The sequence below is a fragment of the Erpetoichthys calabaricus genome, chromosome 13, assembly GCF_900747795.2.
Source record: "Erpetoichthys calabaricus chromosome 13, fErpCal1.3, whole genome shotgun sequence".
NCBI lineage: Eukaryota > Metazoa > Chordata > Cladistia > Polypteriformes > Polypteridae > Erpetoichthys > Erpetoichthys calabaricus.
Window position 1 is genome coordinate 75,736,303 of NC_041406.2, and position 24,730 is coordinate 75,761,032.

At 36.6% G+C, this 24,730-nt stretch overlaps 1 protein-coding gene across 1 annotated transcript in view; it reads right to left on the reverse strand.

The window, feature by feature from the left end:
* The window catches only part of LOC114663422 (cilia- and flagella-associated protein 69-like), a 95,482-nt gene that overhangs the window by 63,038 nt on the left and 7,714 nt on the right, over positions 1–24,730 (reverse strand). The window contains 7 exon segments of the mRNA XM_028817145.2: positions 11,443–11,564; positions 13,116–13,164; positions 13,254–13,377; positions 16,441–16,618; positions 21,488–21,640; positions 21,785–21,883; positions 21,979–22,055. Coding sequence (XP_028672978.2) covers positions 11,443–11,564; positions 13,116–13,164; positions 13,254–13,377; positions 16,441–16,618; positions 21,488–21,640; positions 21,785–21,883; positions 21,979–22,055 — 802 coding nt within the window.

Sequence of the window (24,730 nt, forward strand, 5' to 3'; positions counted from 1 at the left end):
GCCACCATCGAGAGAGGCGTGAAGAGAGCAAACGAAATGAACATCTTCTTTAACAGGTTTGACCACCCTAACCCACTCTCACCTCGGATTACTGCACTCTCTACACATCCTTCTGCTGATACCAACATAGGAGAGACATCCCCACCCACAATTACAGCAGCGCAAGTGAGCAGAGAGCTGAGGAAACTTCGTGCCAGCAAAGCAGCAGGTCCAGATGGAGTATCGCCACGACTGCTGAAGGTCTGTGCATCAGAGCTGGGGGGTCCTCTACAGCGCATTTTCAACCTGAGCCTGGAACAGGGGAAAGTCCCGAGGCTTTGGAAAACATCTTGCATCACCCCAGTCCCAAAGGTATCACATCCTGGTGAGCTGAATGACTTCCGGCCTGTCGCTCTAACATCACGTGATGAAGACGATGGAGCGGCTGCTGCTTCACCACCTGAGGCCACAGGTCCAACACGCCCTCGACCCTCTGCAGTTCGCATACCAGGAGAAGGTGGGAGCGGAAGATGCCATCATCTATATGCTACATCGATCCCTCTCCCACTTGGACAGAGGCAGTGGTGCTGTAAGAATTATGTTTCTAGACTTCTCTAGCGCCTTCAACACCATCCAACCTCTGCTCCTTAGGGACAAGCTGACAGAGATGGGAGTAGAGTCATACCTGGTGGCATGGATCGTGGACTATCTTACAAACAGACCTCAGTATGTGCGTCTCGGGAATTGCAGATCTGACATTGTGGTCAGCAACACAGGAGCGTCGCAGGGGACTGTACTTTCTCCGGTCCTATTCAGCCTATATACATCGGATTTCCAATATAACTCAGAGTCCTGCCACGTGCAAAAGTTTGCTGACGACACTGCTATCGTGGGCTGCATCAGGAGTGGGCAGGAGGAGGAGTATAGAAACCTCATCAAAGACTTTGTTAAATGGTGCGACTTAAACCACCTACAACTGAACACCAGCAAAACCAAGGAACTGGTGGTGGATTTTAGGAGACCCAGGCCCCTCATGGACCCCGTGATCATCAGAGGTGACTGTGTGCAGAGGGTGCAGACCTATAAATACCTAGGAGTGCAGCTGGACGATAAATTAGACTGGACTGCCAATACTGATTCTCTGTGCAAGAAAGGACAGAGCCGCCTGTACTTCCTTAGAAGACTGGCATCCTTCAACATCTGCAGTAAGATGCTGCAGATGTTCTATCAGATGGTTGTGGCGAGTGCCCTCTTCTACGCAGTGGTGTGCTGGGGAGGCAGCATTAAGAAGAAGGATGCCTCACGCATGGACAAACTGGTGAGGAAGGCAGGCTCTATTGTTGGCATAGAGCTGGACGGTCTGACATCCGTAGCAGAGCAACGGGCACTCAGCAGGCTCCTATCAATTATGGAGAATCCACTACATCCATTAAACAGTGTCATCTCCAGACAGAGGAGCAGTTTCAGTGACAGACTGCTGTCACTGTCCTGCTCCACTGACAGACTGAGAAGATCATTCCTCCCCCAAACTATGCGACTCTTCAATTCCACCAGAGGGGGTAAACGTTGAACATTATTCAAGTTATTGTCTGTTTTTTTTATCTGCATTTTTTTTTTTTTTTTATTACTCTTTAATATTTTTGCTGCTGGAATATGTGAATTTCCCCCTGGGATTAATAAAGTATCTATCTATCTATCTATCTATCTATCTATCTATCTATCTATCTATCTATCTATCTATCTATCTATCTATCTATCTATCTAAACATTTTACCAGGGCCCAACTTAAAACACAAATAGAATAACAGTTCATGAAAGAAATTCCAATTTATGTTGAATATATTTTGACTGAACTCATTTTGATAAATAAAATCTTTTCTGGTGACATTAAAATACTAACTTCTCAACACCAGTACAAAAAAATTCAATTTTAATTTTCAGCTACTACAGCACATTATATTTACAGAGATTTACTCTGGCAGAAATTGTGGTAAACATTTAACCTTCACCTGTCCTCTTCACAAAATGATTTATTTTGAACTTAAATCAAACATTCTCTCTGACTTCTACTTTGAAAGCTAAAGAAACGGTATCAAGCAAAAAAGTTCTATCAGGATGGTTTCAAACTGTAGTATTGTTTATTTATGTTTTACCGTACTATGAATTTGGCCATTTGTTTGGAATTTAATAGGTGCTCCCATTTGTTTACTGTTGCCGTGACTACCACAAGTCACATCACGCTTCTTGCACAGCTTGATAATAAAACATGGCAGTACAGTATATGCAGTATCCTACAATTGAGATAGGAGCTCCTCAAATATGTAATCATATTTATTTTGGCTTTTGACTTGCTGAGAGTTTAAAAGAGGGCTTTCACCCCTATTTTCATTTTTGGCCGCTGTGCTTTTTGACTTAACCAGTGCAAGTGTTCACTGTTACTTGATCACTCTTTGGCTTTGACCATTTATCTCTTGATCTTTTTTCAAACTGTCATTTTAAAGATAATGCCTGATTTTTTCAGAACAGGCATAATAGGTATATCTATAATGATGCACAGAATAAATGTAGATTTTGTGAGGCATACTGTATTAAAACTAAATATACAATATATGGTGTCAAGATTATTCATTATTATGGTTAGACGCTAAGATACACAACAAGGACTTGAACCTACAAAGACAAGATGGCAAGTTCAGGATCTAGACAATGTTCACTGTGAAGCTCTAACCTATCTGCAATTCAGCTTGACCTGCTTTTCTAAATTGGAGCCCACCAGAGATGAGGCATGTTAACGGAGGACATTGATATCTACTGCTTTCAGTCCAACCCTAGTCAATCCTTTCCTGCACCAATGCCCCCAAAGATGGTACAGCCATCAGCTTTTGCAGTTCCATATAGTGCTCCTTCCAGCCCTTGGTGATATCCTGAGTTGAGGTTAATGTTTCCATAACTTGTCTAAGTAGGTCTGGGTTAGACACCTGCAATCCCACTGTAGTCCATGAGACATGATTTAATATTCTGTGGGGCTGGATGAAAATATACAGAGAAAGAATGAGATGCAGGACTTGAATAACACACTATATCTAGATTAATCTGAAGCGGAGCATTGGCAGAGGTTGGTAAAAATCAATTCACCAAACTTAAAAAGAAAGGGAAATAGTCTCCTTTTATTTGCTTTATCACATAACTGTCATAATTCAGGTACTCCAGGTCTAATACATCATTCTAGCACCACTATCAACAGACAAACTGAGCTGATGTTCACAACAAACACAAGTGTCCACAAATTATGTTTTATGCTCTAACTAATGTATGTTTGGGTATTTTGGCATATACCTAAAAATATACTATAATAACACCAAGGAAATAGCATTATTTTTTTAAATATATTCTTGTAAAACTAAAAGTTACTAAAAAAGTGTGCTAGTATTAGTGTTATTACCAAATAACATTTTAAAGTAGATCACATTCACTGATATGCCACCATTAGGAGGAAGTATGATATCAGAATATTAGCAACCAGAGGATAGAAGTGAAAAGAATGGTAAGGTCTTTACCAGAGAGTCAGTGCATCTTTCAAATAAATCCAAAACACTAATCACAAAATCTAAAATGTCAAGAAAACTAGCAAGTGGTCAAAAACTTTCAAGAAAAATCCAACAAAAATATTTTTTGTTTGAATTATACACAATCTTGATTAAGCAGGAAGTGCACAGTGCTGACTTTTTAATCCGTTACGTTGATCACATCACATTATGTGCTGTCCTGGTCATCTCTGGGAAATAAAACCATAGCAATCATAAACAATATTGAACACTTAATGACAGCATCCACGATAAACAATCATGGCAAAGCGGTATATACACAACTAAATACACCCCAAATAATTTTTAAAGCTGTAAAAATGAATTCCCAACATAACAATTTCCAAAAAGGAAGTAAATAAGATTCAAACAGATCCAAAGAGGAAAAAATAAAAAGAATTGTAACAGCAGTAGTAACATAAAAATATTACAGACAGGCTAACAAAATTAAGCCTATCTCTGTGATATTATAAATATACAGTAGTTAAGCCCAAGACTACAAAAAATCAAGAGCAAAAGTATGGGACAAGAATTGTAAATCAAAAACCCTTAAAAGGTAGGTCAAACTGAAAACACCAATACATTAGGAGAGTGCAAATAGGTACTTTTACAAAGCCCCTAATATGCAATATTGCAATGCCAGTGTCAACAAGAAGCATGAAGGACTCACTGCTCTGCATCAGGCAAATTCTTACACATATATCCTTAAAAAGAAGGCAAATTAAAACATATTGTTTTACCCAGTTTAAAAATATTGAACTACAGCAAATATGAAGGTTTAGTTGTTAAATATATACTACAAACACAAACCTATCCTAATTTCTGTCGCTATATGAAGTAGTATAATGGTTATACCACTATGTCTTTTGTTTGCTGAGAAAAATTCCATATTTTGAAACATGTCTTGAATATTGAGTACTCTTTCTCATAACCCTCAATGTGTGAACACTGAACAAATATTAATTTTGACTGTAACACTTTTTTTTTTTCATGTTATGATTTTTAAATAAAATGAACAAAAATTTTTAGGTGAAACAAAATGATAATCACACTGATGTGTCTTCCTTGTACTGCCATTAAGATGAAAGTGAGGAGAATATATAAAATGGATTATGAGACTTAATACTATGAGAGCAAAAAGAACTGAAATCAACAACATCCCTTAATTATGGTTTCTTAGCAAAATATACTGAAAAGACAGAAATTTAGAATCTATGGACTTGATGTTGAAACACAAGTAAAGATGTCTAATTAGGCAAGAAAGATGCAGTACTTAAATGGTAAATCTGTCCTCCAATTAAGAATTTTTTGAAAAAAGATTCAAAAAAATAATTATTTCGTAAACATGCTTTTGTTGCTTTCTCATCTAGCAAATAGTGTTGTTGGGATAATAATAATATGCTGAGCCCTGCCTTGACCATGATGGGTCTGAGTATGTACAGTATGTACTGTATGTGTGCTATTTAGAGCAACCATGGACTTTGAAAGCAGTGTCATTGGCACTAGTAATTTGCCAATTCAGTGCTAACAGAAAGCCTACTTTGAGAAAAGGACCCCATTAATTCAGACCACTGAATTAACCGGAGGGCTATACCTTAATTTTGTCTAAATGAGGAGCAATAGTACCCATAATTACACTTTGAACATACATACATACATAAGGAGGTTTACAAAAAAAGAAGAGATCATTTAATCCACATGGCTATTCATGCAGCCAACAGATAAATTTCACCTTTATCCCATCTAGATACTTCTTAAAATAGAGAAATGAAATGTGTGTAACTGGGGGATGCTACATTTCAATAAGAGACCTAAAGAAACGTTATGAATATGGGTAATTTGGGAAAGTGTAGTATATAATTTGAGACTAGTTCTGCCTCCATAAGAACAGAAAGCACTATTATTAATCTGTTTTGCACAGGCATCAATATGGCATCACTGTAAGAGGGCAGCATAGGTTACACAATTATTGCAAATGTCCAGTGCTCATTCGCAGCTGGGCCATACCTGAAGGAGATGCTCTTGTGATCAATCACTGAATTACACTTGGCTAAATAAAACAATACATTAACTTTAATCTTAATGTAGTGTCATTCACAGAGTACACCATCACAAGGTGCTTTACATAGTAAACAGGGATACATTTCAAAATAGACAGTAAAAACAACAGCATTTAATTATGTTACAATTAAAAGCTAAAAGAGTGTACAAACTAAGGAACAAAAGAATAGTACAGTGGTGTTGGTGAATAGCCTGAGAGAAAGTATTGTAGAATCAGGATTAGTACAGGTGTTACAGAATAACAGAATAATAATACAGTAAGAAAACATACAAGGCCTAAGGCCTCTGAAGTGCAAAGATTTGACGTATGCAAAGGAATGTTGTGCTGGATGTGGTAGCTTTGGAGTTAAAAAACTTACATTTAAAGAAATTATACCTTACAATAATAAGGTCTTTTATTGTTTCAGTTTAAATCTTTTTGAACACTCAATGCTTATCTTCTCTTCATATAAATGTGAGCCCCTAATCTCAGATAATCAGTAATTCCACTTATAGATGGTTGAGATTTTTAGAAGCGCCTTCTGTAAATTTAGTCTATCATATAAAATGAAAAGAAAAAAAAACACTCAAAGAAAAATCTTGCGAGCAGCATGTGAAAGTACAGTTAGCACTAGATCCCAACAGCTGCCTAATCTGCATGAATTTATGCTGTTATTTCACAGGTAATCTGAGTTCCTCATACATCCCAAAGACCTGCAGGGTAGCTAGTGTTTGCCCCATGATAAGCCACTAAAAGGTCTCATGATGACTGGCCTTTTAGGCTTGGTAATTACATTGTCATCTCCAATGATCTATGGGTATGACTAAATGGTAGATTGCTAAATTCACATGATAACTGTAGGACTATTGTGAAAAGGCTCCTAATTAAACAGAAAAGTGTCACATACACCTGGATATATCAAATAGTTACTGGTAATTGGTATTTTTAAGAGATTCACACATGTACCAAATTTTGAGTAGCTGTTCAAGGCAGTTTTAAAAAATGAAAAATAACAATAGTAACAGAGAAGGCACATTAGAAAAATGTACAGTTATGACAAGTTACATAGGATAAATTGGGTTATATAAGATTTAAAAAAAACATATTAGTTTTGTGTCAAATTAAGACAAAAAATAGAAGAAGAGTTTCTGGTTCAACAATAAATATAAAAATGTGCTTTTTCCTTCTTTAAATTAAACATTTTTCAGTTGTGCCATTCCTTCATTATTACTGTATAATATTACAAAAATGGCAACAGGGTGAACATAGTAAATGCTACTGAAAACAGTATCTGCTTAAACATTGGTACATTATTCATTATATATATTTTCCAACTCTTTTTCATTGTTGTAAGGAGCTAGTACATGTTGCATATATAAAAATCACATATAAAAAACCTTTATGCTGACTGTAGCAACATGGGATAGAAGAGACCTGAACTGATTGATGTGAATCAGTAAATTAATTATGCATTTTGCTTTTGGCAGTGCCAGAAATTAATTAATTAATTAACATTTTGGTAAGGCTCTCATATTATTTTCTTTAGTCTCCTCCTAGACTCACATTTAGGAAACATGGTAACTGCTGTGGCAGGCGGCCGGGGTCCATGCCCAGCCGGGATGCCCCTGGACACTATATTCAGGGGGAGCAGCCCTGGACAATGCAACACCTCCCCCTGGACACTAGATGGCCGCCCCCCTGGGTTGGAGCAGTGCATCGGTTTCCCACAGGGCTCCATGGGAATTGGAGTTGGGTGCAGCCCTATTGGGTCCCGCAGGCACCGCCAGGGGGTGCTGTGTTTGGGACTCCTGAGCCCCTATGGACAACGTATTCACCAGCTGGAACATGGCAATCAAGCACCTGGAGCACTTCCTGGTGAACTATAAAAGGGGCCAGGAGCCAGAGTCGGGTGGAGGTGGACAAGGTTGCCAGGGAGGATTGGTAGTGGAAGAAAAAGTGTGTGGACTTGTGGTGTTTTGTTTAAGTACTGTGTATTGGCTGTGGGACATGGGGCAGATGTGTGCCCACAGGGGAAGAAAATAAATAGTTTATTTATTTTACACGTGCCTCCCGTGTCCAATTTGTGTTGGGTCAGGTGCTATATAGCATCCTTCTTACACTGCTCATCAGAGGTGGGTAGAGTAGCCAAAAATTGTACTCAAGTAAGAGTAGCATTACTTCAAAATAATATTACTCAAGTAGAAGTAAAAAGTAGTCATCCATAAAATTACTCAAGTAAGAGTAAAAAAAGTATTTGGTGAAAAGACTACTTAAGTACTGAGTAACTGTTTGATCATAATAAATGAATTATTTTTTAGAAATGTTGTAATAAGATAGACAAAAATATAAAATAATGTGCAAATTCTGCTATTTCCAAATAATAAAATAAAAAATGAGTAAAAATAAATAAAATCTTTACAAAATAAAGATGCACAAATAACACAAAGTTCCAAATCTCAGTTTTTCGCAACAAAGCTTTTGAAGCCAATACCTACAGAAGGTAACATGTATGTCTGAACAGTGCAAACTACTTACAGTGAAAAGATATACTGTACAATGACAGTATAATACTGCATATTCACATGCCCTCCAAATAGCACAGCTGATAGAAAATAACAGAACAAGGCAGCTTGTGCACGTACAAGAAGTCTCACTTTACCTTGACTGTCTGTGTCTGTATATGTTTGGTTAAAACGTGCTTGTTCTTCACTCAATGAAGTGATGATTAAGCTTCAGCAGGAGTTGGCTCTCATTTTTCATGTACAGTGGAACCTTGGATTGCGTGTAACTTGGTTTGTGAGTGTTTTGCAAGACGAGCTAAAATTTTTAATAAATTTTAACTTGATAAACGAGTGAGGTCTTGCAATACGAGTAGTCCGTATACACTTTGTCTGCACAGCATCACATGATCACAACTGAGCTTATGGTTCTTCTCTCTCTCACTGCGGGATTTTGTGCAATCGTCAGTCGGCATGCCTCACTCATATAGTCAACATCCGTAAGAGCGTATACTATTTACTACAGCACTGTGACCATGTGTGTGCTGTGATGTGTGAGTCCCCGTCTTGCACCCCAAAACACGAAGCCGAGTCTCAATACTTTAGCGACACCATCTTTATTCAGCTTGAAACAGGAACAACGCGGTTATTTATTGTAGCGGGATCTGCCACTCTTCTATACACAGACACAGCAGTCAGGCAGGGTCATGTCCAGGTTAGTGGCCAAGTAATACTGTGCCCTGCGCATTTAAAATGTTCCCATCAATGGCAGGTGCTTAGAGTATGACCACGATCTTTTCGGATTCGCTTTTACGGTGAACTGCACGGCTACGTAGGCTCATTTTTGTTTGTTTAGAGTTTTCTGGATTTTCCTAGGTTTACAAGCTTTTTTGTTCAGCTTTTTGTTTTTGGAATTTTACAGTGACATCACTAGCTGACCCTTGCTCTAATTTTAAAGGAGGAGTGCAAGAGGGCTAAAAACAGGCTGTGATACAAGCCTTTTTGCATCCAATTTAGTTGAAAACTTGTAAAAGTAATACATTTATCTAGCATAGTTAATCATTATATTGTTACCCACTAACAATGAAGCAAGAGAAAGCAGGTTCTTAGCTGGCTGTGTATTAGCTACTTGGAGTTTGAATTTATTTTGGCACAAGTAAACATTTATGATACTAAGCTTTTAAGAATGATACTTGATGCTATATGGAAATGTGTGTCATTGCTGTGGATTCCACAGAAGAACTTTTCTTGTGATGGAGTGAACTTGTTTTCTTTGCCATGTGGTCCTTTGTCTGTGGTGTGGTGTGTTCTTGCTTAGATCACTGTTAGGCTCTTTGCTGTGTTTTCTGCCAATTTACAGGGAAAAGAATTAACACATTTTGGCACAAGAGTTTAGTTACCAATGTTCTCATCGTAAGTCTTACCTGGGCTCAACCGTCGGCACAGAGCTAAAGCCTGAAGGATTGGATCTTAAACTTAGTTCTGGGCACCTAACTCCAAGGCTATAGTATATGGAGATTTCTCTGGAGCCCCTAAGAAAGCGCTTTCTTGACCCATGTGAAGAGATGCATGTGTATTGTTTTAACCAATGGTGCAGTTCAGGATATCCATCTCCAAGGCTATATATGGAGATTTCTTTAAAGACAAAAAGAAAGTACTAACTTTCTTATCCCAATGAGAAGAGATGCATGTGTATGGTTTGAACCAAAGGTATAGCCTCAGGTGACTGGACAAAGATCCCTTCCAGTTACAAAACCAGTGCCTGCTAATATAGCAGGTGCAGTATTTTGTCCATCAGAGTGAAAACTGTTTAGCTTGTAGATACAATCTTAATAGGAACAGGCCTGGTGTGCCTCCAAAACCCTGACAAATGTTAACTTTGTCCTAAGTGATACTAACGCATATATTTAAACCAGCTCTCATTAATCAAAAACCAGTCATTAAAAAAATATGCCAGAAAGATAAAGGATGGATTTTATCCAAAACACATGATCAGAACTATTGTTCTTCCAATAACATTTACACCAGTAGGTTGTAGAATGCAGTAAATATAATCAACAATTAAAACATTGCTGTTAATTAGACTTTAAACTGTTGTGCTGAAATAATTATTTTGCTGTACGTACATAATTACACTTAGATTTACCTTGCATTTATATTCAAATAAACTTATACCAAGAATATGAAAACTTGATATGACACTATAGGAGAAGGATTTATTTGAGCTACAAGTCACATCACTTTTTTAATGTTGAAACACAAACAACAAAACAAGACAGATTAGAAGGACATGCATAAGATACTCAGAACATGACAGAATGACCTATGTACAGAGAAAAGCAAAGACAAGGAGGGGCATTTAGAGCCATAGTATTGTTAAATGGACTAATTTTTGAAAATATTATTTATATACAATAAATACAATAATAAAATGACCTGCTAACAAACTCACTGAGTGCCTGTTCACCAAATAGTACAACATCAAAGTGTTGCCTTGTTGAAGTTTATTAAGCTGTTTTCTTAATTTAGTTATGTCACTGCAGGGCCGCACAGTGTCAGAGCAGCAAAGGGCACAAGACAGGAGGAGATTACACTCCAGCACTCTGCACTCTCATGCACATACTTACACTCTCTCCTAACAGGTGAGCCCATGGCCACTGAAACCCTGACAAAACGGGCAAATGTAACTTTGTCCTACAAGATGCCAGCACATAAATTTGTAATACATCTAACATGTACTGTAAGTCTTTGCGATGTGGGAGAAAAGTGAGTTACTTGGAAAACATGCAGACAGGCAAAGAGGGAACATGCAAACGCCTCTCTTTTCAAATAAATCCAGATACCTGAAGTTGTGAAGCAGCACATTAATTACTACATCTCACTACTACTACATTGTATCCCACCTATTACAAAATACCACAATAATAGCCAAGTGTCATCTGCCAGCAGTAGCAAGCCATTATGTGCAAGAAGCACATGGAAGCATTTTTGCATAAGAAGTAGAAAGAGATACTGAGGAGCTAATTATCAATAAAGATATTTTTGCTCAGTAATTAAAAGAATACACGACAATTAAGCTATTTATTAGGGTCACTACTTCCGCTTACTCAGCGAAATAATATTACTCTCCTTACAAGTTAATGAGATATTAATCTCCGCTATAGCTTCACACAATAACATAGCTATTACAACAGTTCCTTACATTAAAATACACTGGTATGGATAAGATGATGTTCAAGTTTAAGTTTACTCTGATATGTGCAGAGTATAGTGAAATTGAGGGGATATTACAGTACCAGTGCTACACAACGTTTCTGAAACAATACTTTCAAAGACTAACCTGAATAGCTGACAGATCTTTCGCCATAATAACTAGAAAGTTGAACAAAAGTTTCTTCATCTCAAAGTCTTCATGGCAAAAGGATATTTTTATGTTGCGTGCAAGGGCATTATGGCTTTTCACTACAATAAAAAATACTTTAATTATTTGACTGCCGTCACTCAACATCCATTAAACTTTGTTATACACCATGTTAAATTTTGTGATAAAGGGGTGCAAGAAACTTTAAATCATCAATAATAACAATAATAATCATAGGAAATAATCAAAAATAAGCTTCTAAAATAATTCTAGATAAGAGAAAAGATAGCCTACAAAAAAGATTTAGACAATCTGTACGCTTATTTGGGTAAAAAAAAAGCACTGTCAAAAACCATGAATAACAATTCATTCCAAATAAATTTTGCTTTAGGTAATGGAGAACTACACAAAATGTGTACGAGTACCTCTGTGTACCAGTATGGTCCATCAGAGGCTTACTACGCCTTGTCTTCATGCATGATACAGCAGATGTAAAAATTTAAAGGGTAAAGAAGAAAAAAAAAAAGAAAGTAAAAAGTTAGATGCCTCCAGGCCTTTACTAACAGTACATGAGTCATAGGATATTGAACAAATAAGATGTGAGTGGGTTTAACAAGAGAACAACAACATTAAGATCAACAAATGGCAGCATATAGACTAGAAGCTGTACTTAATCTGTGCTGAGCAAAGGTAGAGAGGGGGACAGAAACACACTTCAAAAGAGAGAAATAAGCCATAATTGCAGTTACATGTCAAGAAGTACTTTTGTTTAAAGGTGTGTGAAGATTATTTCTTAGAGCACTGGAAAGGGCACTATCTCTGATACCATGCTAGCAAATGATTGAGCTATTACTAAGCAAGAATTCTGACCAATTAAAGAAGGCAGAGGTAGCTATTCAGTTCAAATGCTTGAAGTCATCTAAGCACATTTCTCTGTTGTGCATGTGATGATTTTCTGAAAACGGTTCATTTAACAATATTTAAAAAAAAAAAGAAAAAAGGGACCTATAATAGCCTTTTAATAACGAGGCCAGGAATCACAGGCAGTAAACTAAAACCTCCAGTGCATATCATTAGCTGACAACATATATTCCTGTAAAGGATGAAGAGTTATAATGATGTTTTAAAGCAACCAGCAAAAACTGCCTGGGAGTACTGGCCAATAATTGGTTAATTTAGGCTCAGGTGTGCACAAACACAGTGGCCATTTTCATCTGTAGTCATTGGATTGCAACTGGAACAAAGGCTCATTGGCAAGAAATAGAAACTAACATCGTCGGAGCAAGAATTGAGGCATGAGTAAGCACTGAGGCATGAGTAAGCACGTCTTCCTTTTATGTGTCTCATTTTGAAAATAAACACACATCATACTAATAAAATCTATCACTTCTTTGCTATTATTCTAAGTATGGAGTGATGCTAGTTTGAGCTATACTAATAGAAGATTTACAGTACATTATATAGCCCAAGTTAACTATGCAACAAGTGGATAAAGTTATAATACATTACCTTAAGATTTTTTTGTATTAACAATTCCAGTTTTTGCTGAAAACATTTGAACCAATACATATTTTTCTTTGGAAATACTGATAATTTTCCCAAAATATCAATGCCTTATATCATTAAAGTAGAAATACTCTGAGTAGTCATACCTTCAGGAAATGTTGCTAAGAAAGAGAGAAGTTTTGCAAATTCACTTTCCTAGAGGAAAAATAAAATTAATATTTAACATTCATTTATCTGATAATAGCAGTAGAAAAACACCACATATATAGTACGTAAAAACTTACAATCATTGGTGCCTTTGGATTTTGTGCAATTATTGTTGTTATCACAAGTAAATCATTCCTCAGTTGTAGATCATAGCGTCGGAAGCCATGTAAAAGTTGATGTAAAAATACCTCCTTTAGTGTTCTAAAAGAAAAAATAGAAAATGTTTAACTGCAACATACTAAAATTAATATTACCTTAAAGGCCTTACAAGATATATTTTTAAAACTGTGGAAAGAAATGTCATACTACTTTGAAAACATAATTAGTGTGAGAGTTACACCATCTAGTGGTTATACAAAGAAATGATCTTTAAATGGTTCTGTGATATACACATTGTAAAATGATTCAGTTTTCAATAATAGATTGTTTTTTTCCCTTTAACTGAATATATTTTATGTATGTCTTTATTTACCACAGAACAGATTATAAGTTGGATTAATTAATTTTAAATTTATTTATAAATTTCAGAGTGATGCTTATTACAAAACATTACACATTTGATCAGTCATTCGTCACCAGGACAAGATGGCCAATCTCTGTTTTTATTTCCTTCTATTTTGTATTGTAATATGTTAATAAATGACACATTGCTTTTATATTTTCTATACTTTGTCTTTAATCTTGACTGAAAAAATAATAAAAGAGTATGAAGAGTGAGGTAGATTGTTATTTTCTTAATCACAGGGTTTATCAGAGCTATTGAGGTGGCTCCTCAATAATTAGAACAACTGCAGTAAAAGCAAGACATAGTTTGGTCAGTAAGTGGCATATAACCAAAAGAGTTGAGCTTTTACGTGCGTTACAAAAACACCTGCATGTTTCTTAGTGCTGGAGATAGTAAATCTCTATATAGAAAATATACAGTGGATATAAAAAGTCTAAACACCCCTGCCAAAATGGCAGATTTTGTGTAATAAAAAATGAAACCAAGATAAATCCTGTCAGAACTTATTCCACCTTTATTGAAAAATTGCAATCTATACAAAGAACATGAAAACAAATCAGAAACTATTTAGTGAAAGAAGGAAAAAAACATACAAAAACCTGGTGGCATTAGTGTGCACACTCTTTAATAATCAAGGATGTGGCTGCATTCAGAATCAACCAATTACAATAAGTCTCATCTTAGGTAGTAGTTAGTATACACCTGACATCAATTAAAGTGGCTCTGACTGAGCTCAGAAAAAGTTTGTCTCCTCCTGTAGCATTACTCTGATATCCTCTTGGTTGTAACATACACCAAAAGCCATGGTCCACAAAAAACGTTTATAACATGAATGGCATCTCTTCACTAAAATGTATCAATCAGGACATGGGTACAAAAAAGTATTCAGAGCATTAAACATCCCATGGAGCACAGTGAATACAGTCATCAACAAATGGAGAAAATATGGCTCAACAGTGACTCTACCAAGATCAGGATGTCCCCCCAAGATTGATGAGAAGACAAGGAAAAAACTGATCAGGGAGGCCACCAAGAGGCCTACAGTAACATTAAAGGACCTGCAGGATTTCATGGCAAGTACTGGTTGTTCCCTACATGTGACAACAATCAGTGGTATTCTTCATATGTCTGGGTTATGGGGAAGGGTAGCAAGATGAAAGCATTTTCTCACAAAGAAAAACATCCAAACCCAGCTAAACTTTGCAAAAAGGTATACCCAGTCTCCCACAGCCATGTGGGAAAATGTATTATGGTCAAATGAGATCAAGGTTGAACTATCTGGCCATAATTCCAAAAGGTATGTTTGGTATAAAAATAACAATGCACATCATCAAAAGAACACCATACCCAGCAGTGAAGCATGGTGGAGTCAGCATTATGCTTTGGTGCTGCTTTTCTTCAGCTGGAACTGGGGCTTTAAGCAAGTTGGATGGAGTCATGAATAGCTCCAAGTATCAGCCTGTTTTGGCACAAAACCTTCAAGCATCTGCTATGACGATGAAGAGGAACTTCACCTCAAAATCAACAAAACATTGGTGTCATCAAAGGAGGTTCAATGTTCTGGAATGGCCTACCCAGAACCCAGATTTTAATTCAACAGAAATCTGTGATGTGACCTGAAGAGAACTGTGCATACTGTAGGTGATGCCCTTGTAATTTGACAGATCTTGAATATTTTTGCAAGGAGGAGTGAGCAAAAATCGCCAGGCCTGGATGTGCCAAACTGATAGACTACTACCCAAAAAGACTGAGTTCTGTAATAAAATCAAAAGGTGCTTCAATTATTAGTTTAGGGTGTGTGCACACTAATTCAACCAGGCTTTTGTATGATTTTTCTCCCTTTTTTCACTAAATTTCTGATTTGTTTTCACCTTCTTTGTATAGATTACAATTTTGCAATAAAGGTGGAATATGTTCTAACTGGATTCCTCTTGTTTTCATATTTTTGCCACAAAAAAACTGCATGTCGACTTTTTATATCCACTGTTTATACAAAATATTACAGAGTGATTGGCAATTGGCCATACTTGAGACTTTTAGGATATCTATATGTAGGTGCGTGTAGCTGTGTATTTTGTAGAATATTGAGGAGTGACTGGCAATTGCCACCACTTGTGACTTTGTCTGGATAGGATCACTATATGTATGTGTATGTTCATCTTCCAGTGCAAGAGTAGATACTGTAAACCCAATAATGCTCCCAGTAAGTCTCACAAACTTCATGATAAAACAGTGTAAATAGAACTTCATATTTAGTGGTCTTTGACCATCTTCCTAATGACTACAACTTTTCATACAGTAATATTCAACACCTACTGTAAAAATGCAAATCCAGCATAGTGCTGTAGAATACAAAAAGACTTATTTTCATTGTGCTTTGGTTAGAGGAAGAAATTATTTTATTTTAAAGGTATTTGATCTGATATATCAAAACTGTGTTTACAAATAAAATACTTGTAACACAGTGATTAGTGGTTTTAACTATAATGTCCATAAAAAACAAATGAATAATACTGTTTATTTCACTCGTCATTTACTAATATTAATTGGTGCATATTAGAAAGAGTATTTGACTAATTTACTTATTAAAAATGCTTCAGTTACCTTCAATAAAATTAACTATTAAAGTTATATATTTTATCTTCACAACTTTGAATAGGAAAAGGAGGTAAAGAAAAATCAATGGATAGCCAAAGCATTTCAGTGTTATGCTGAGAATAATGAACTGCAATTCTAATGTTTGCACGTGAAATACCTACCTTATGCAATCAGGATTGCTAAGCTGTAAAGTGATTTCCTCTCTATATCCTTTTTCTAACAAGTTCCATAAGATTTCAGAAGAACGAAATAGGAGCTGGCCAGATGGATCATGTTCATTCAGTCTCAAGCAAATTTTACTTGCTCCTTCAGCTTTTAGAATTAGATTGCAGTTTATTTCTGAGTAAAATAAAAACAAATACATTATTCTGTGCATCTAAAACACTACAGAGAAGGAAAGCAGAGCAAAAGGCAACCAGCATGTCAAGGTTATCCAGGTGAGAGAAAGTGATGCCCTGGTAGAACAGTGACAGCAGAGGGTTCCCACTAAGCAATATTAGTAAGACACTGCAGCCTTGAATGTGCATTGGGCAGCTGAAAAATCAGCCTTCAAAGCCTGGCCTTTTAAAAGCTGGATGTGCTCAGAAGGGAAATGTTTCAAAGAAATGCTAGTGCAAAAGTGCCTTCTACTGTTTGAAATTAAAATACTGACAAACAAAAAAAATTAAACTCTGTAGATATGTTCTTGATTCCAAAAGTGATTCTGGGACATAGCCCAAACATAACCCCTATCACAGGATTTAAATGCCACTCTGTGATGATGAATAATTGCACTTAGCGATGAGAGGCAAATGGGGCAAAATCTCACTAGTATAAGGACAGAAGGGAAAACTGACTTTGGTAGATGGCAAGTGGAGTAGCCATTCCACTATAGCAGTGTTTCCCAAACTCAATCCTGTTGAACCCCTGTGGCTGCAGGTTTTTGTTCCAACCGGATTCCTAATCAGTGACAACACCTGATAGCACTGATCTCATTTAATTAGCTGGTATTTTTTTTTCTTTTATTCAACATTCAGAAAAGCATAGCAGCATGATTTTTATATGTATAAGACATTTAGAAATATTTCTGCTTTTGCTATAGATTTAAATGCTTAACTCTCTTTTGTTGATTTCATTATACTTTGCCCTTTCTCTGTGCAGTTTTTCCCCCTTTGTTGTATCTTAATAATGACAATTTAAAATGAGCAGAGTAGACACTGAGGCATACAACACTAAATAATCAAAGGCTGCAAGTACTTTAGCAACCGACCCACTAATGAGTAAATAATGGATTAATTAAACAATTAGAAGACCTAGAAAAGTAGAATGAAAATCAAGATGAAAATGCTGTTAAAAAGAAAAAAAATACATTATTCCTATATAACTGCTTGGTACATTTAAATTTTTTTTTTTTAGCAAACTTAATTTTCTAATTTCTATATTGTTCCCTAAACACAGAACTTGGGAAATATCAGTTCGCTTAATTAGCCCAGGAGTTCAATTAAAAACAGAAGCTGGTTGGAACAAAGACCTGCAGCCACAGGGGTTCACCAGGACCGAGTTCGGGAAACACTGCACTATAGTGTCAGAGATAAAGAACCTCAAAATAAAGACTTAAAAGCGAAACATATTTCTTGTTTGCCATTTCCTCTTTTACTTCATGTCCTCACAATAAACATCTTTTTCCTTATGTTAATGAACAAATATTTTTTTTTTGGATAAATATATGCCTTCACTATTCCAGATTGGAACTAGCATTTATATTATATACATTTTAGAGGGATTCAATAAATAGACAGACATACTTTTAATCTCATAGTACTCATAGTAATAAAGGTGCAGCAGCTCCCAGCTAGCTGAACCATTCTTTGCACAAATACAGTACATGTTTGTAGTATTTGTATAGCATTAACCTATGGATGATCATGAAAAAGAGTTTATTATGGTATAGTGAGAAAAAATAATTAATAGTATAATTATCAATCCATCTACTTTATGAACTTGCTTTTTTAGTTACAGGGTCAACAAGAACTGAAGGCGACCACAGCAGTAGCAGGTACCAGGTAAACACTAACCATTATAGAGAACACTGTCATACCAGGGCAATTCAGAGTCACTACGAGACCTTAACAGAAGGATGATATATTAAACAAAATCTAGATTTAACGCAGATAGTGACCTTTCCAATAATGCAGATCCTAAATGCTGCAAGAGAGCTGAGTCAATTGTGATGTGCCATCCTGTCCAATAGTTACCATAATAACTAGGGGGCTTTGCCCCCTGTTCGCTTCGCTCGCCAACCCCTGTGTTTGGTTAATCAGATATACAATTTTAATTTTTTTTCTTCTTTGGAATTGTTTCAATTTCATTATTTGCACTTTTACTTTAAAGCTTCATTAAAAACAATATTTTTTGGAGAGATATTGAGACAACGCAATGTATAACTACCCATGAGTGAATATTGTTTCTGTTTCTCTAATAAATAATCCGACTTTTTCTAATGTTTGTCCCTGTGATTTAATGATTGTCATAGCAAAAGCTATTCTCACGGTAAACTGTAAACATTTTAATACGAATGGCATATCACGATCTCCTTTGGTGTGTTTTGGTGTTATTCGCGGAATATATATATTACCTTTCTTTTTGCCTGTTAAAATTTGCATCGCTTCTCCGTGATCATCAATATACACCTGACCGAATTGTGCATTCTTTGAAATTTAACTTGTTGCTTTAACTGTTCCGGGACCACAGAGTCTCATAGCGTATGGTCCATTATTGTGTAAATCCACGTTTTGTACATTGAATGATGCGAATGCAAAAAGACTTTGTTGTCTACTCTTTGCCTTTTATTTCTGACCTCGATTTGTCCTGCTGTTTTTTCAAGTACACCTGGTTCTGATGATTAATCACCTTTTGTTTGCGGTAATGCGATATTTTCTATCTTTTCTTTGTTACTGTAGCGACTGACATGATAAAGTGTCACAAAAGTTTTACTAGAACAATCGCCAACTTCCTAACTCCAAACACAGCTTTATAGCACCACCTCTCTAACGCCCCCCCTTACCGCATCAATCAATACCCCGCTATCAGTCTTCCGTGCTATACTCTCTCAATCGGACCTAACAGTCACTTAAAACCAAAAAGCCCTCAACCTGGCTGGGACGCTACAATACTTTCGAATTTTACTGCTTTCATATTTTGTACCTTTGTCTGCATGTGTATCGTGCCATCGTTTGTTTGAGCCTTTCGAATTCCACTGCTTTCATAATGTCTTATCTGCCTTTTTTTCTCTCCAATGCCTGTGGGTCTCTATTGTCTGTATTGTCCTTATACGCTTTATATGTGCTGAGAGCACATGATCTGTGTGTACTACATGCTTTTACACGACTGAGTGTTTTTTGATGGGTGTGCTCTTATATGATATCTTTTGTAAGTAGGGCGTGTCTTGCAAGAATCTCATGTTCCATGTCCCCGCGAGACGGCCCTGGGACAATCTCTTGGCACCAAGTCTCATGTTTATGGTCCCCGTGAAACGCTCTGTGGCAAGTCTCTTTTGTCTCGCGGGTCTTTTAAATGTCTTCCGAGAACTTCCGAGAAGATCGAGTATCATCACCTTGCTTTTGCTTTCCAGGATTTTTTTTTATAATAGAGAGATATAGTTAATCAAAGACTGAGGGGTAAGGCAAGGACATACTGGAGGGATTTTATCTCTTGGCTGGAATAGGAATGGCTACGAATTCCACTGGAGTGGATGGAAAAAGTTGCTAAGGACAGGGCAGCCTAGACTTCCAAACATAGTGTGTTGCTAACGCAAGCCTCATCAAAATAAGGAAACTGAAAAATATTTAAGATGATGATGATGAAAATCATTAATCTATCAACTCATTTCTTGATCCATCTTAATACAAGTTCATGATCTGAAAATGCCCAGGCCTAACCAAGCAACACTGAACACAATGTTGGAACTAATCTTGGATAGGATCCCACTATATCACACTCCTGCTCATACCTATACTTTCTCATACAGGACCAATTCGGAGTTGACAATTAACCTAGCACCTTCTATTATTTTTATGTTTTGGCAATTTACAAATTAACTTTTGTCCCACAGATATATAATCTGAATACTTAAATTTGAATTTTATTGATAAAGAGCCTTATGTGAAATGCATCTGTGAGTACAATAAATTCAAGATTTATTTTTAACAAACAAATCCACTGCCATCTGTAGTGAAACACCTGTACTCACAGTACATTTTTCTTTATAGTTTGTTGAATTAAATAAAAGTTCTCTTAGAATACTGGTTATACTTTGACAGTGACTCATTTGTGTTACCAGTGGATATCACAGCCTTGTTTGGTCACAGTCCATTTGTCCCACTAAACGATTTGCCTGTTCTCTATATTTTGACAAAGGTGATATAATTAATTGTTTGAATGTTTTTTTCATTAGTTATTGAAATACTTATTCATACAATCATTTTTTCTTTAAAACTGTCCTTTTACTTTCTTTATAAGTTATAAAAATATTTTAATAAACTAAAATATTACTTTTGAGATCGATTTTTTCCTTATAGTATATTCTACATACCCTCTCTTCAGTTTCTGGAAACCGGAGTAGCCAAAGAAAAACTTTCGGTGAGAAGGTGTAAATTCCACACAGACTGAAGCTAGGGCAGGATTTTAATCATTCTCTCCGGAGAATCAGGCAACATTACTACCCACCGGTCCACCATAATGCCATAATATTTACAGTCATTGTAAAAGGTGTGTCAATTTCAAACATATATAGTGAATACCGCATTGATTTTAAGAACACTGAATATTAATAAATTCGCTTCCCGGGTCCTCCCTGCATGGAGTTTGCATGTTCTCCCCGTGTCTGCGTGGGTTTTCTCCGGGTGCTCCGGTTTCCTCCTACAGTCCAAAGACATGCAGGTTAGGTGCATTGGCGATCCTAAATTGTGCCTAGTGTGTGCGTGTCCTGCGGTGGGTTGGCACCCTTCCTGGGATTTGTTCCTGCCTTGAGCCATGTGCTGGCTGGGATTGGCTCCAGCAGACCCCCATGACCTTATGTTAGGATATAGCGGGTTGGACAATGGATGGATGGATGAATATTAATAAACAAGGTTTGTAAATATATTTTCATAGTAAAATCATTTTTTCCATCTTGCACAGAAAATAAGTTTTCCTTCAAATATAGAAAAATGTACTGTGTTTTGTACTTGCCAGAAGAACCAGAAAGCATCTGCAAAGCATGGAGCACGTGCAGCTTCACCTCCAGCTGAGTTTCAAGCAATGCTAGGGACAGCACAAGAGTTTCTGCCAAGCCACTTCTTTCTATCATCTGCAGTTTGTAACTGTTGCTAGCTGGAATGAAACCTACAGAAAACAAAACATGTAAGTTCAACAATTAAATTACTAATATGTCCTAATGCAATTCTAAAAGAATAGAGCAGAATAAGTAAAAGGTGACTTTTATCACTGTCTGTTCCACAATATAATAATATTTAACAACTGGAATACCTTCAACTTGCTGTTTTGGAGTCTTCGGATTATAAAATGCAATAATGGTATCACATATTTGCAGTCTCACTTGATCACTGGGCACTCTCATCAGATAACCTGAATGAATCATAATAGTTAAAAAAATAACAATGTCTTACTGGCTACTCAATATAATTGAGGTTTTCCATAAAAGATGTTTACAAGACTCATACCCAATTGGGAGATTGATTCGGTTACGATCTGTGCATAATTCATTTCATCTGATGATTTTTCCTTTAAAAAAGGCAGTCTGACAAAAGAATAATCAAAGACAGTATAAAAAGGCTTTTCGTGCATTTTTCACATTACACCATTTACCAAATACACATTTGTACAATAAAAAAATGCCAAAGTTCTCCAAACTCGTATATACAATGACTAAAATATAGCTGCTCATCCATACATTATCAAGCCATCTTAATCCAGTTTAGGGCCAGCATCATTTGCATGGCAAAAGCCAGCCTTGCAAGAGGTTCTAGTTTATTGCTGAACACAATCAAATAAATACATGTGCAGTATAATTTATGGTGACCAAAAAACCTAACAAGCATCATCTTTGTGGGACAAAAGCCAGAGTACCCCGGGAGATAAGAGAAAATGGTCCTCAGACACTGAGGGGATTTGCAAATGCCACACAGACAAGTGCCCACCAGTGATATTTCAGTTCTGATATTACTTGTAGTTTTAGTTTTTATTTTATTTTATAAAAGTAATTTTAATTTTTATTTCATTCTAGTTTACAGTGGAGTCAACAATTTTTATTTAGTTCTGTGTTTAAAATTTTAGTTTTTATTGTATTTAGTTCTGTCTTTTTTACATAATATTAGTACAATTTTAGTTTTTTTTTCTGTTCCAATGCCACAAATTCTGGCCTACACATATTTCAATGTCAGTTATGTTTCAGTCAACAAAATACATTCACAGTTCATAATGACATTAAACACAGCTTGACTATCAATGATCAAATAAATTAAGTGGCCTAATGAGTACAGTCAGCAAGACCAAATGTTTCAACCCAAGAAAGCAGTCAGTGCAATCACGTTGCTGTTAAGCTTTAAACAAGCACGCATTTTGAGAGATTTTTTCATGTTGCAACAACGTTCATTGCACAGATAGCCACACAGTGAAAATATTCGCTGGATGAGCACCTGTAATGCAGGTGCACAGACAAGGTCCTATCCACTGGCGCCAGCAGATTGTATGTGGACTATTTCTGCTGCCAGCAGTGACGTGCGGCGAGATTCACGACTGATGAGGCACGGACTCCTTCAGAGTCAGATTTACAAACTATATGAATCCAAAAGAGTAGCTTATTCACTATTCAATTGGCAGCATGCACATTGGCTACTGGTTATGTTTCATATCTCATCAGCATTCTTTACACACACATAGATAGGTAAGGTACATATTTGGCTAAGAAAGAATGTTACATTTATAGCTGCGAGAGAGAGCACATTTGTTCTGCACCCTCCATGTGTTCCAAATTTGTCGTTGCAGTTTCACAATTCAAACTAAATAAAAGTGAAAGTATAGAGTGGTGTACAAAAAAATGGATTTCAATTTTGACCTTAATTGAAATATTTAGTTGTTTTTAAAAGCTTTTAATTCTGATGGTTTAATCAATTTTTATACAGACTGTTCAACAAAAGGAGGAGGAGGAGGTTAGGAGCATGCACTGATACAGCACATTGCCGCACCCACCACAAGACGAACCAACTCAGGATCCAGATTAGTACCCGAGTGCAGCCATGCAATGGGTGGATAACAAGAAAAACAAAAGAATATTTTATTTAAGGTCAAAATTTAGTTTTTAAATATTGGATTTTTTTTCTTAGTCTGATCCCATTTTTTATAAAATTGAAAATTGTTTATGGTCTTGCCTTTATTTGTAAATGAAGTCCATGCGCCTATCCTTCTCGATGAAAATCTCTTGTCGCTTTTTTGTAAAAGTCCTCCTTATTTTCCTTTAATTTTAAAAGTCTCAATCTTCCATTCTGGCAGTCAGTCGGAACAAAAAAAAAATAAATGGACCGCTGCAGTGCACTTGACTTTCTGATATCGCTAACTTATTTGTGCCGAGAATCTCTTCGTAGAACAGTAGCAACAAGCACCTGTTGGGCTTCAGTGCAGCACAGTATTGTCTGTCTCAACTCGTGCCTTTTCACTGCGGTTTTATGTTCTATCAGCAAGACTAAATATGTCACGCACATTCATTAAAGATATTAGCCAGACTGTGGAAAGTCAGGTGTATAATAAATGCACATGTAAACATTATACTGCCAACATACAGAGAGACAGCAACAGACACGCACCAATTGCATGCATCAACCCAGCGATGAGGGATAGCGCTGTCCGAGATGAGGCTCGGCTCGGCTCGTCGCTGCCATACCTTCCGTTTCTCCTTTGTATTTGATCTGGAAATGCGCAAATTCAGCGATTTTGACTATAAAAATTATCATAATTATTAGAATCATACAGCCCAGTGGACAAAGTTATTTTATGTTATCATTATTAGGTTTTTTTTTTTTTTTTTTTACTTTTCATGATGACAGGTGTGACCGCACGTCCCTGTATGAAGTGCAGTCATGGTACCAGAGAAGTGTCAAACTTCCAATAAGCACTGATCCAGCTGGCCCTGCACTGAAACTCTTTTCTTCTCGCACGCTACATTTGCTTTTATTATCATCTGCGCTGAAATTTAAGTTCTTCCACACGTTACTTTTTCGCTTTCTACCCACAAACACTTGTGCAAAACTCGCCATCGTCACACACATGTGCTTACTGCTTCAAGCCAACGAACCAATTGTGCACAACAAATAAACAATGGTCGTTTACGGAAGTTGCGCCACTTGACTATAGTAAGCCTAAGGTACAAGATCACCGCATAGTAAACAGGGCAACGTAACTGAATGCTCAGGGCGACCT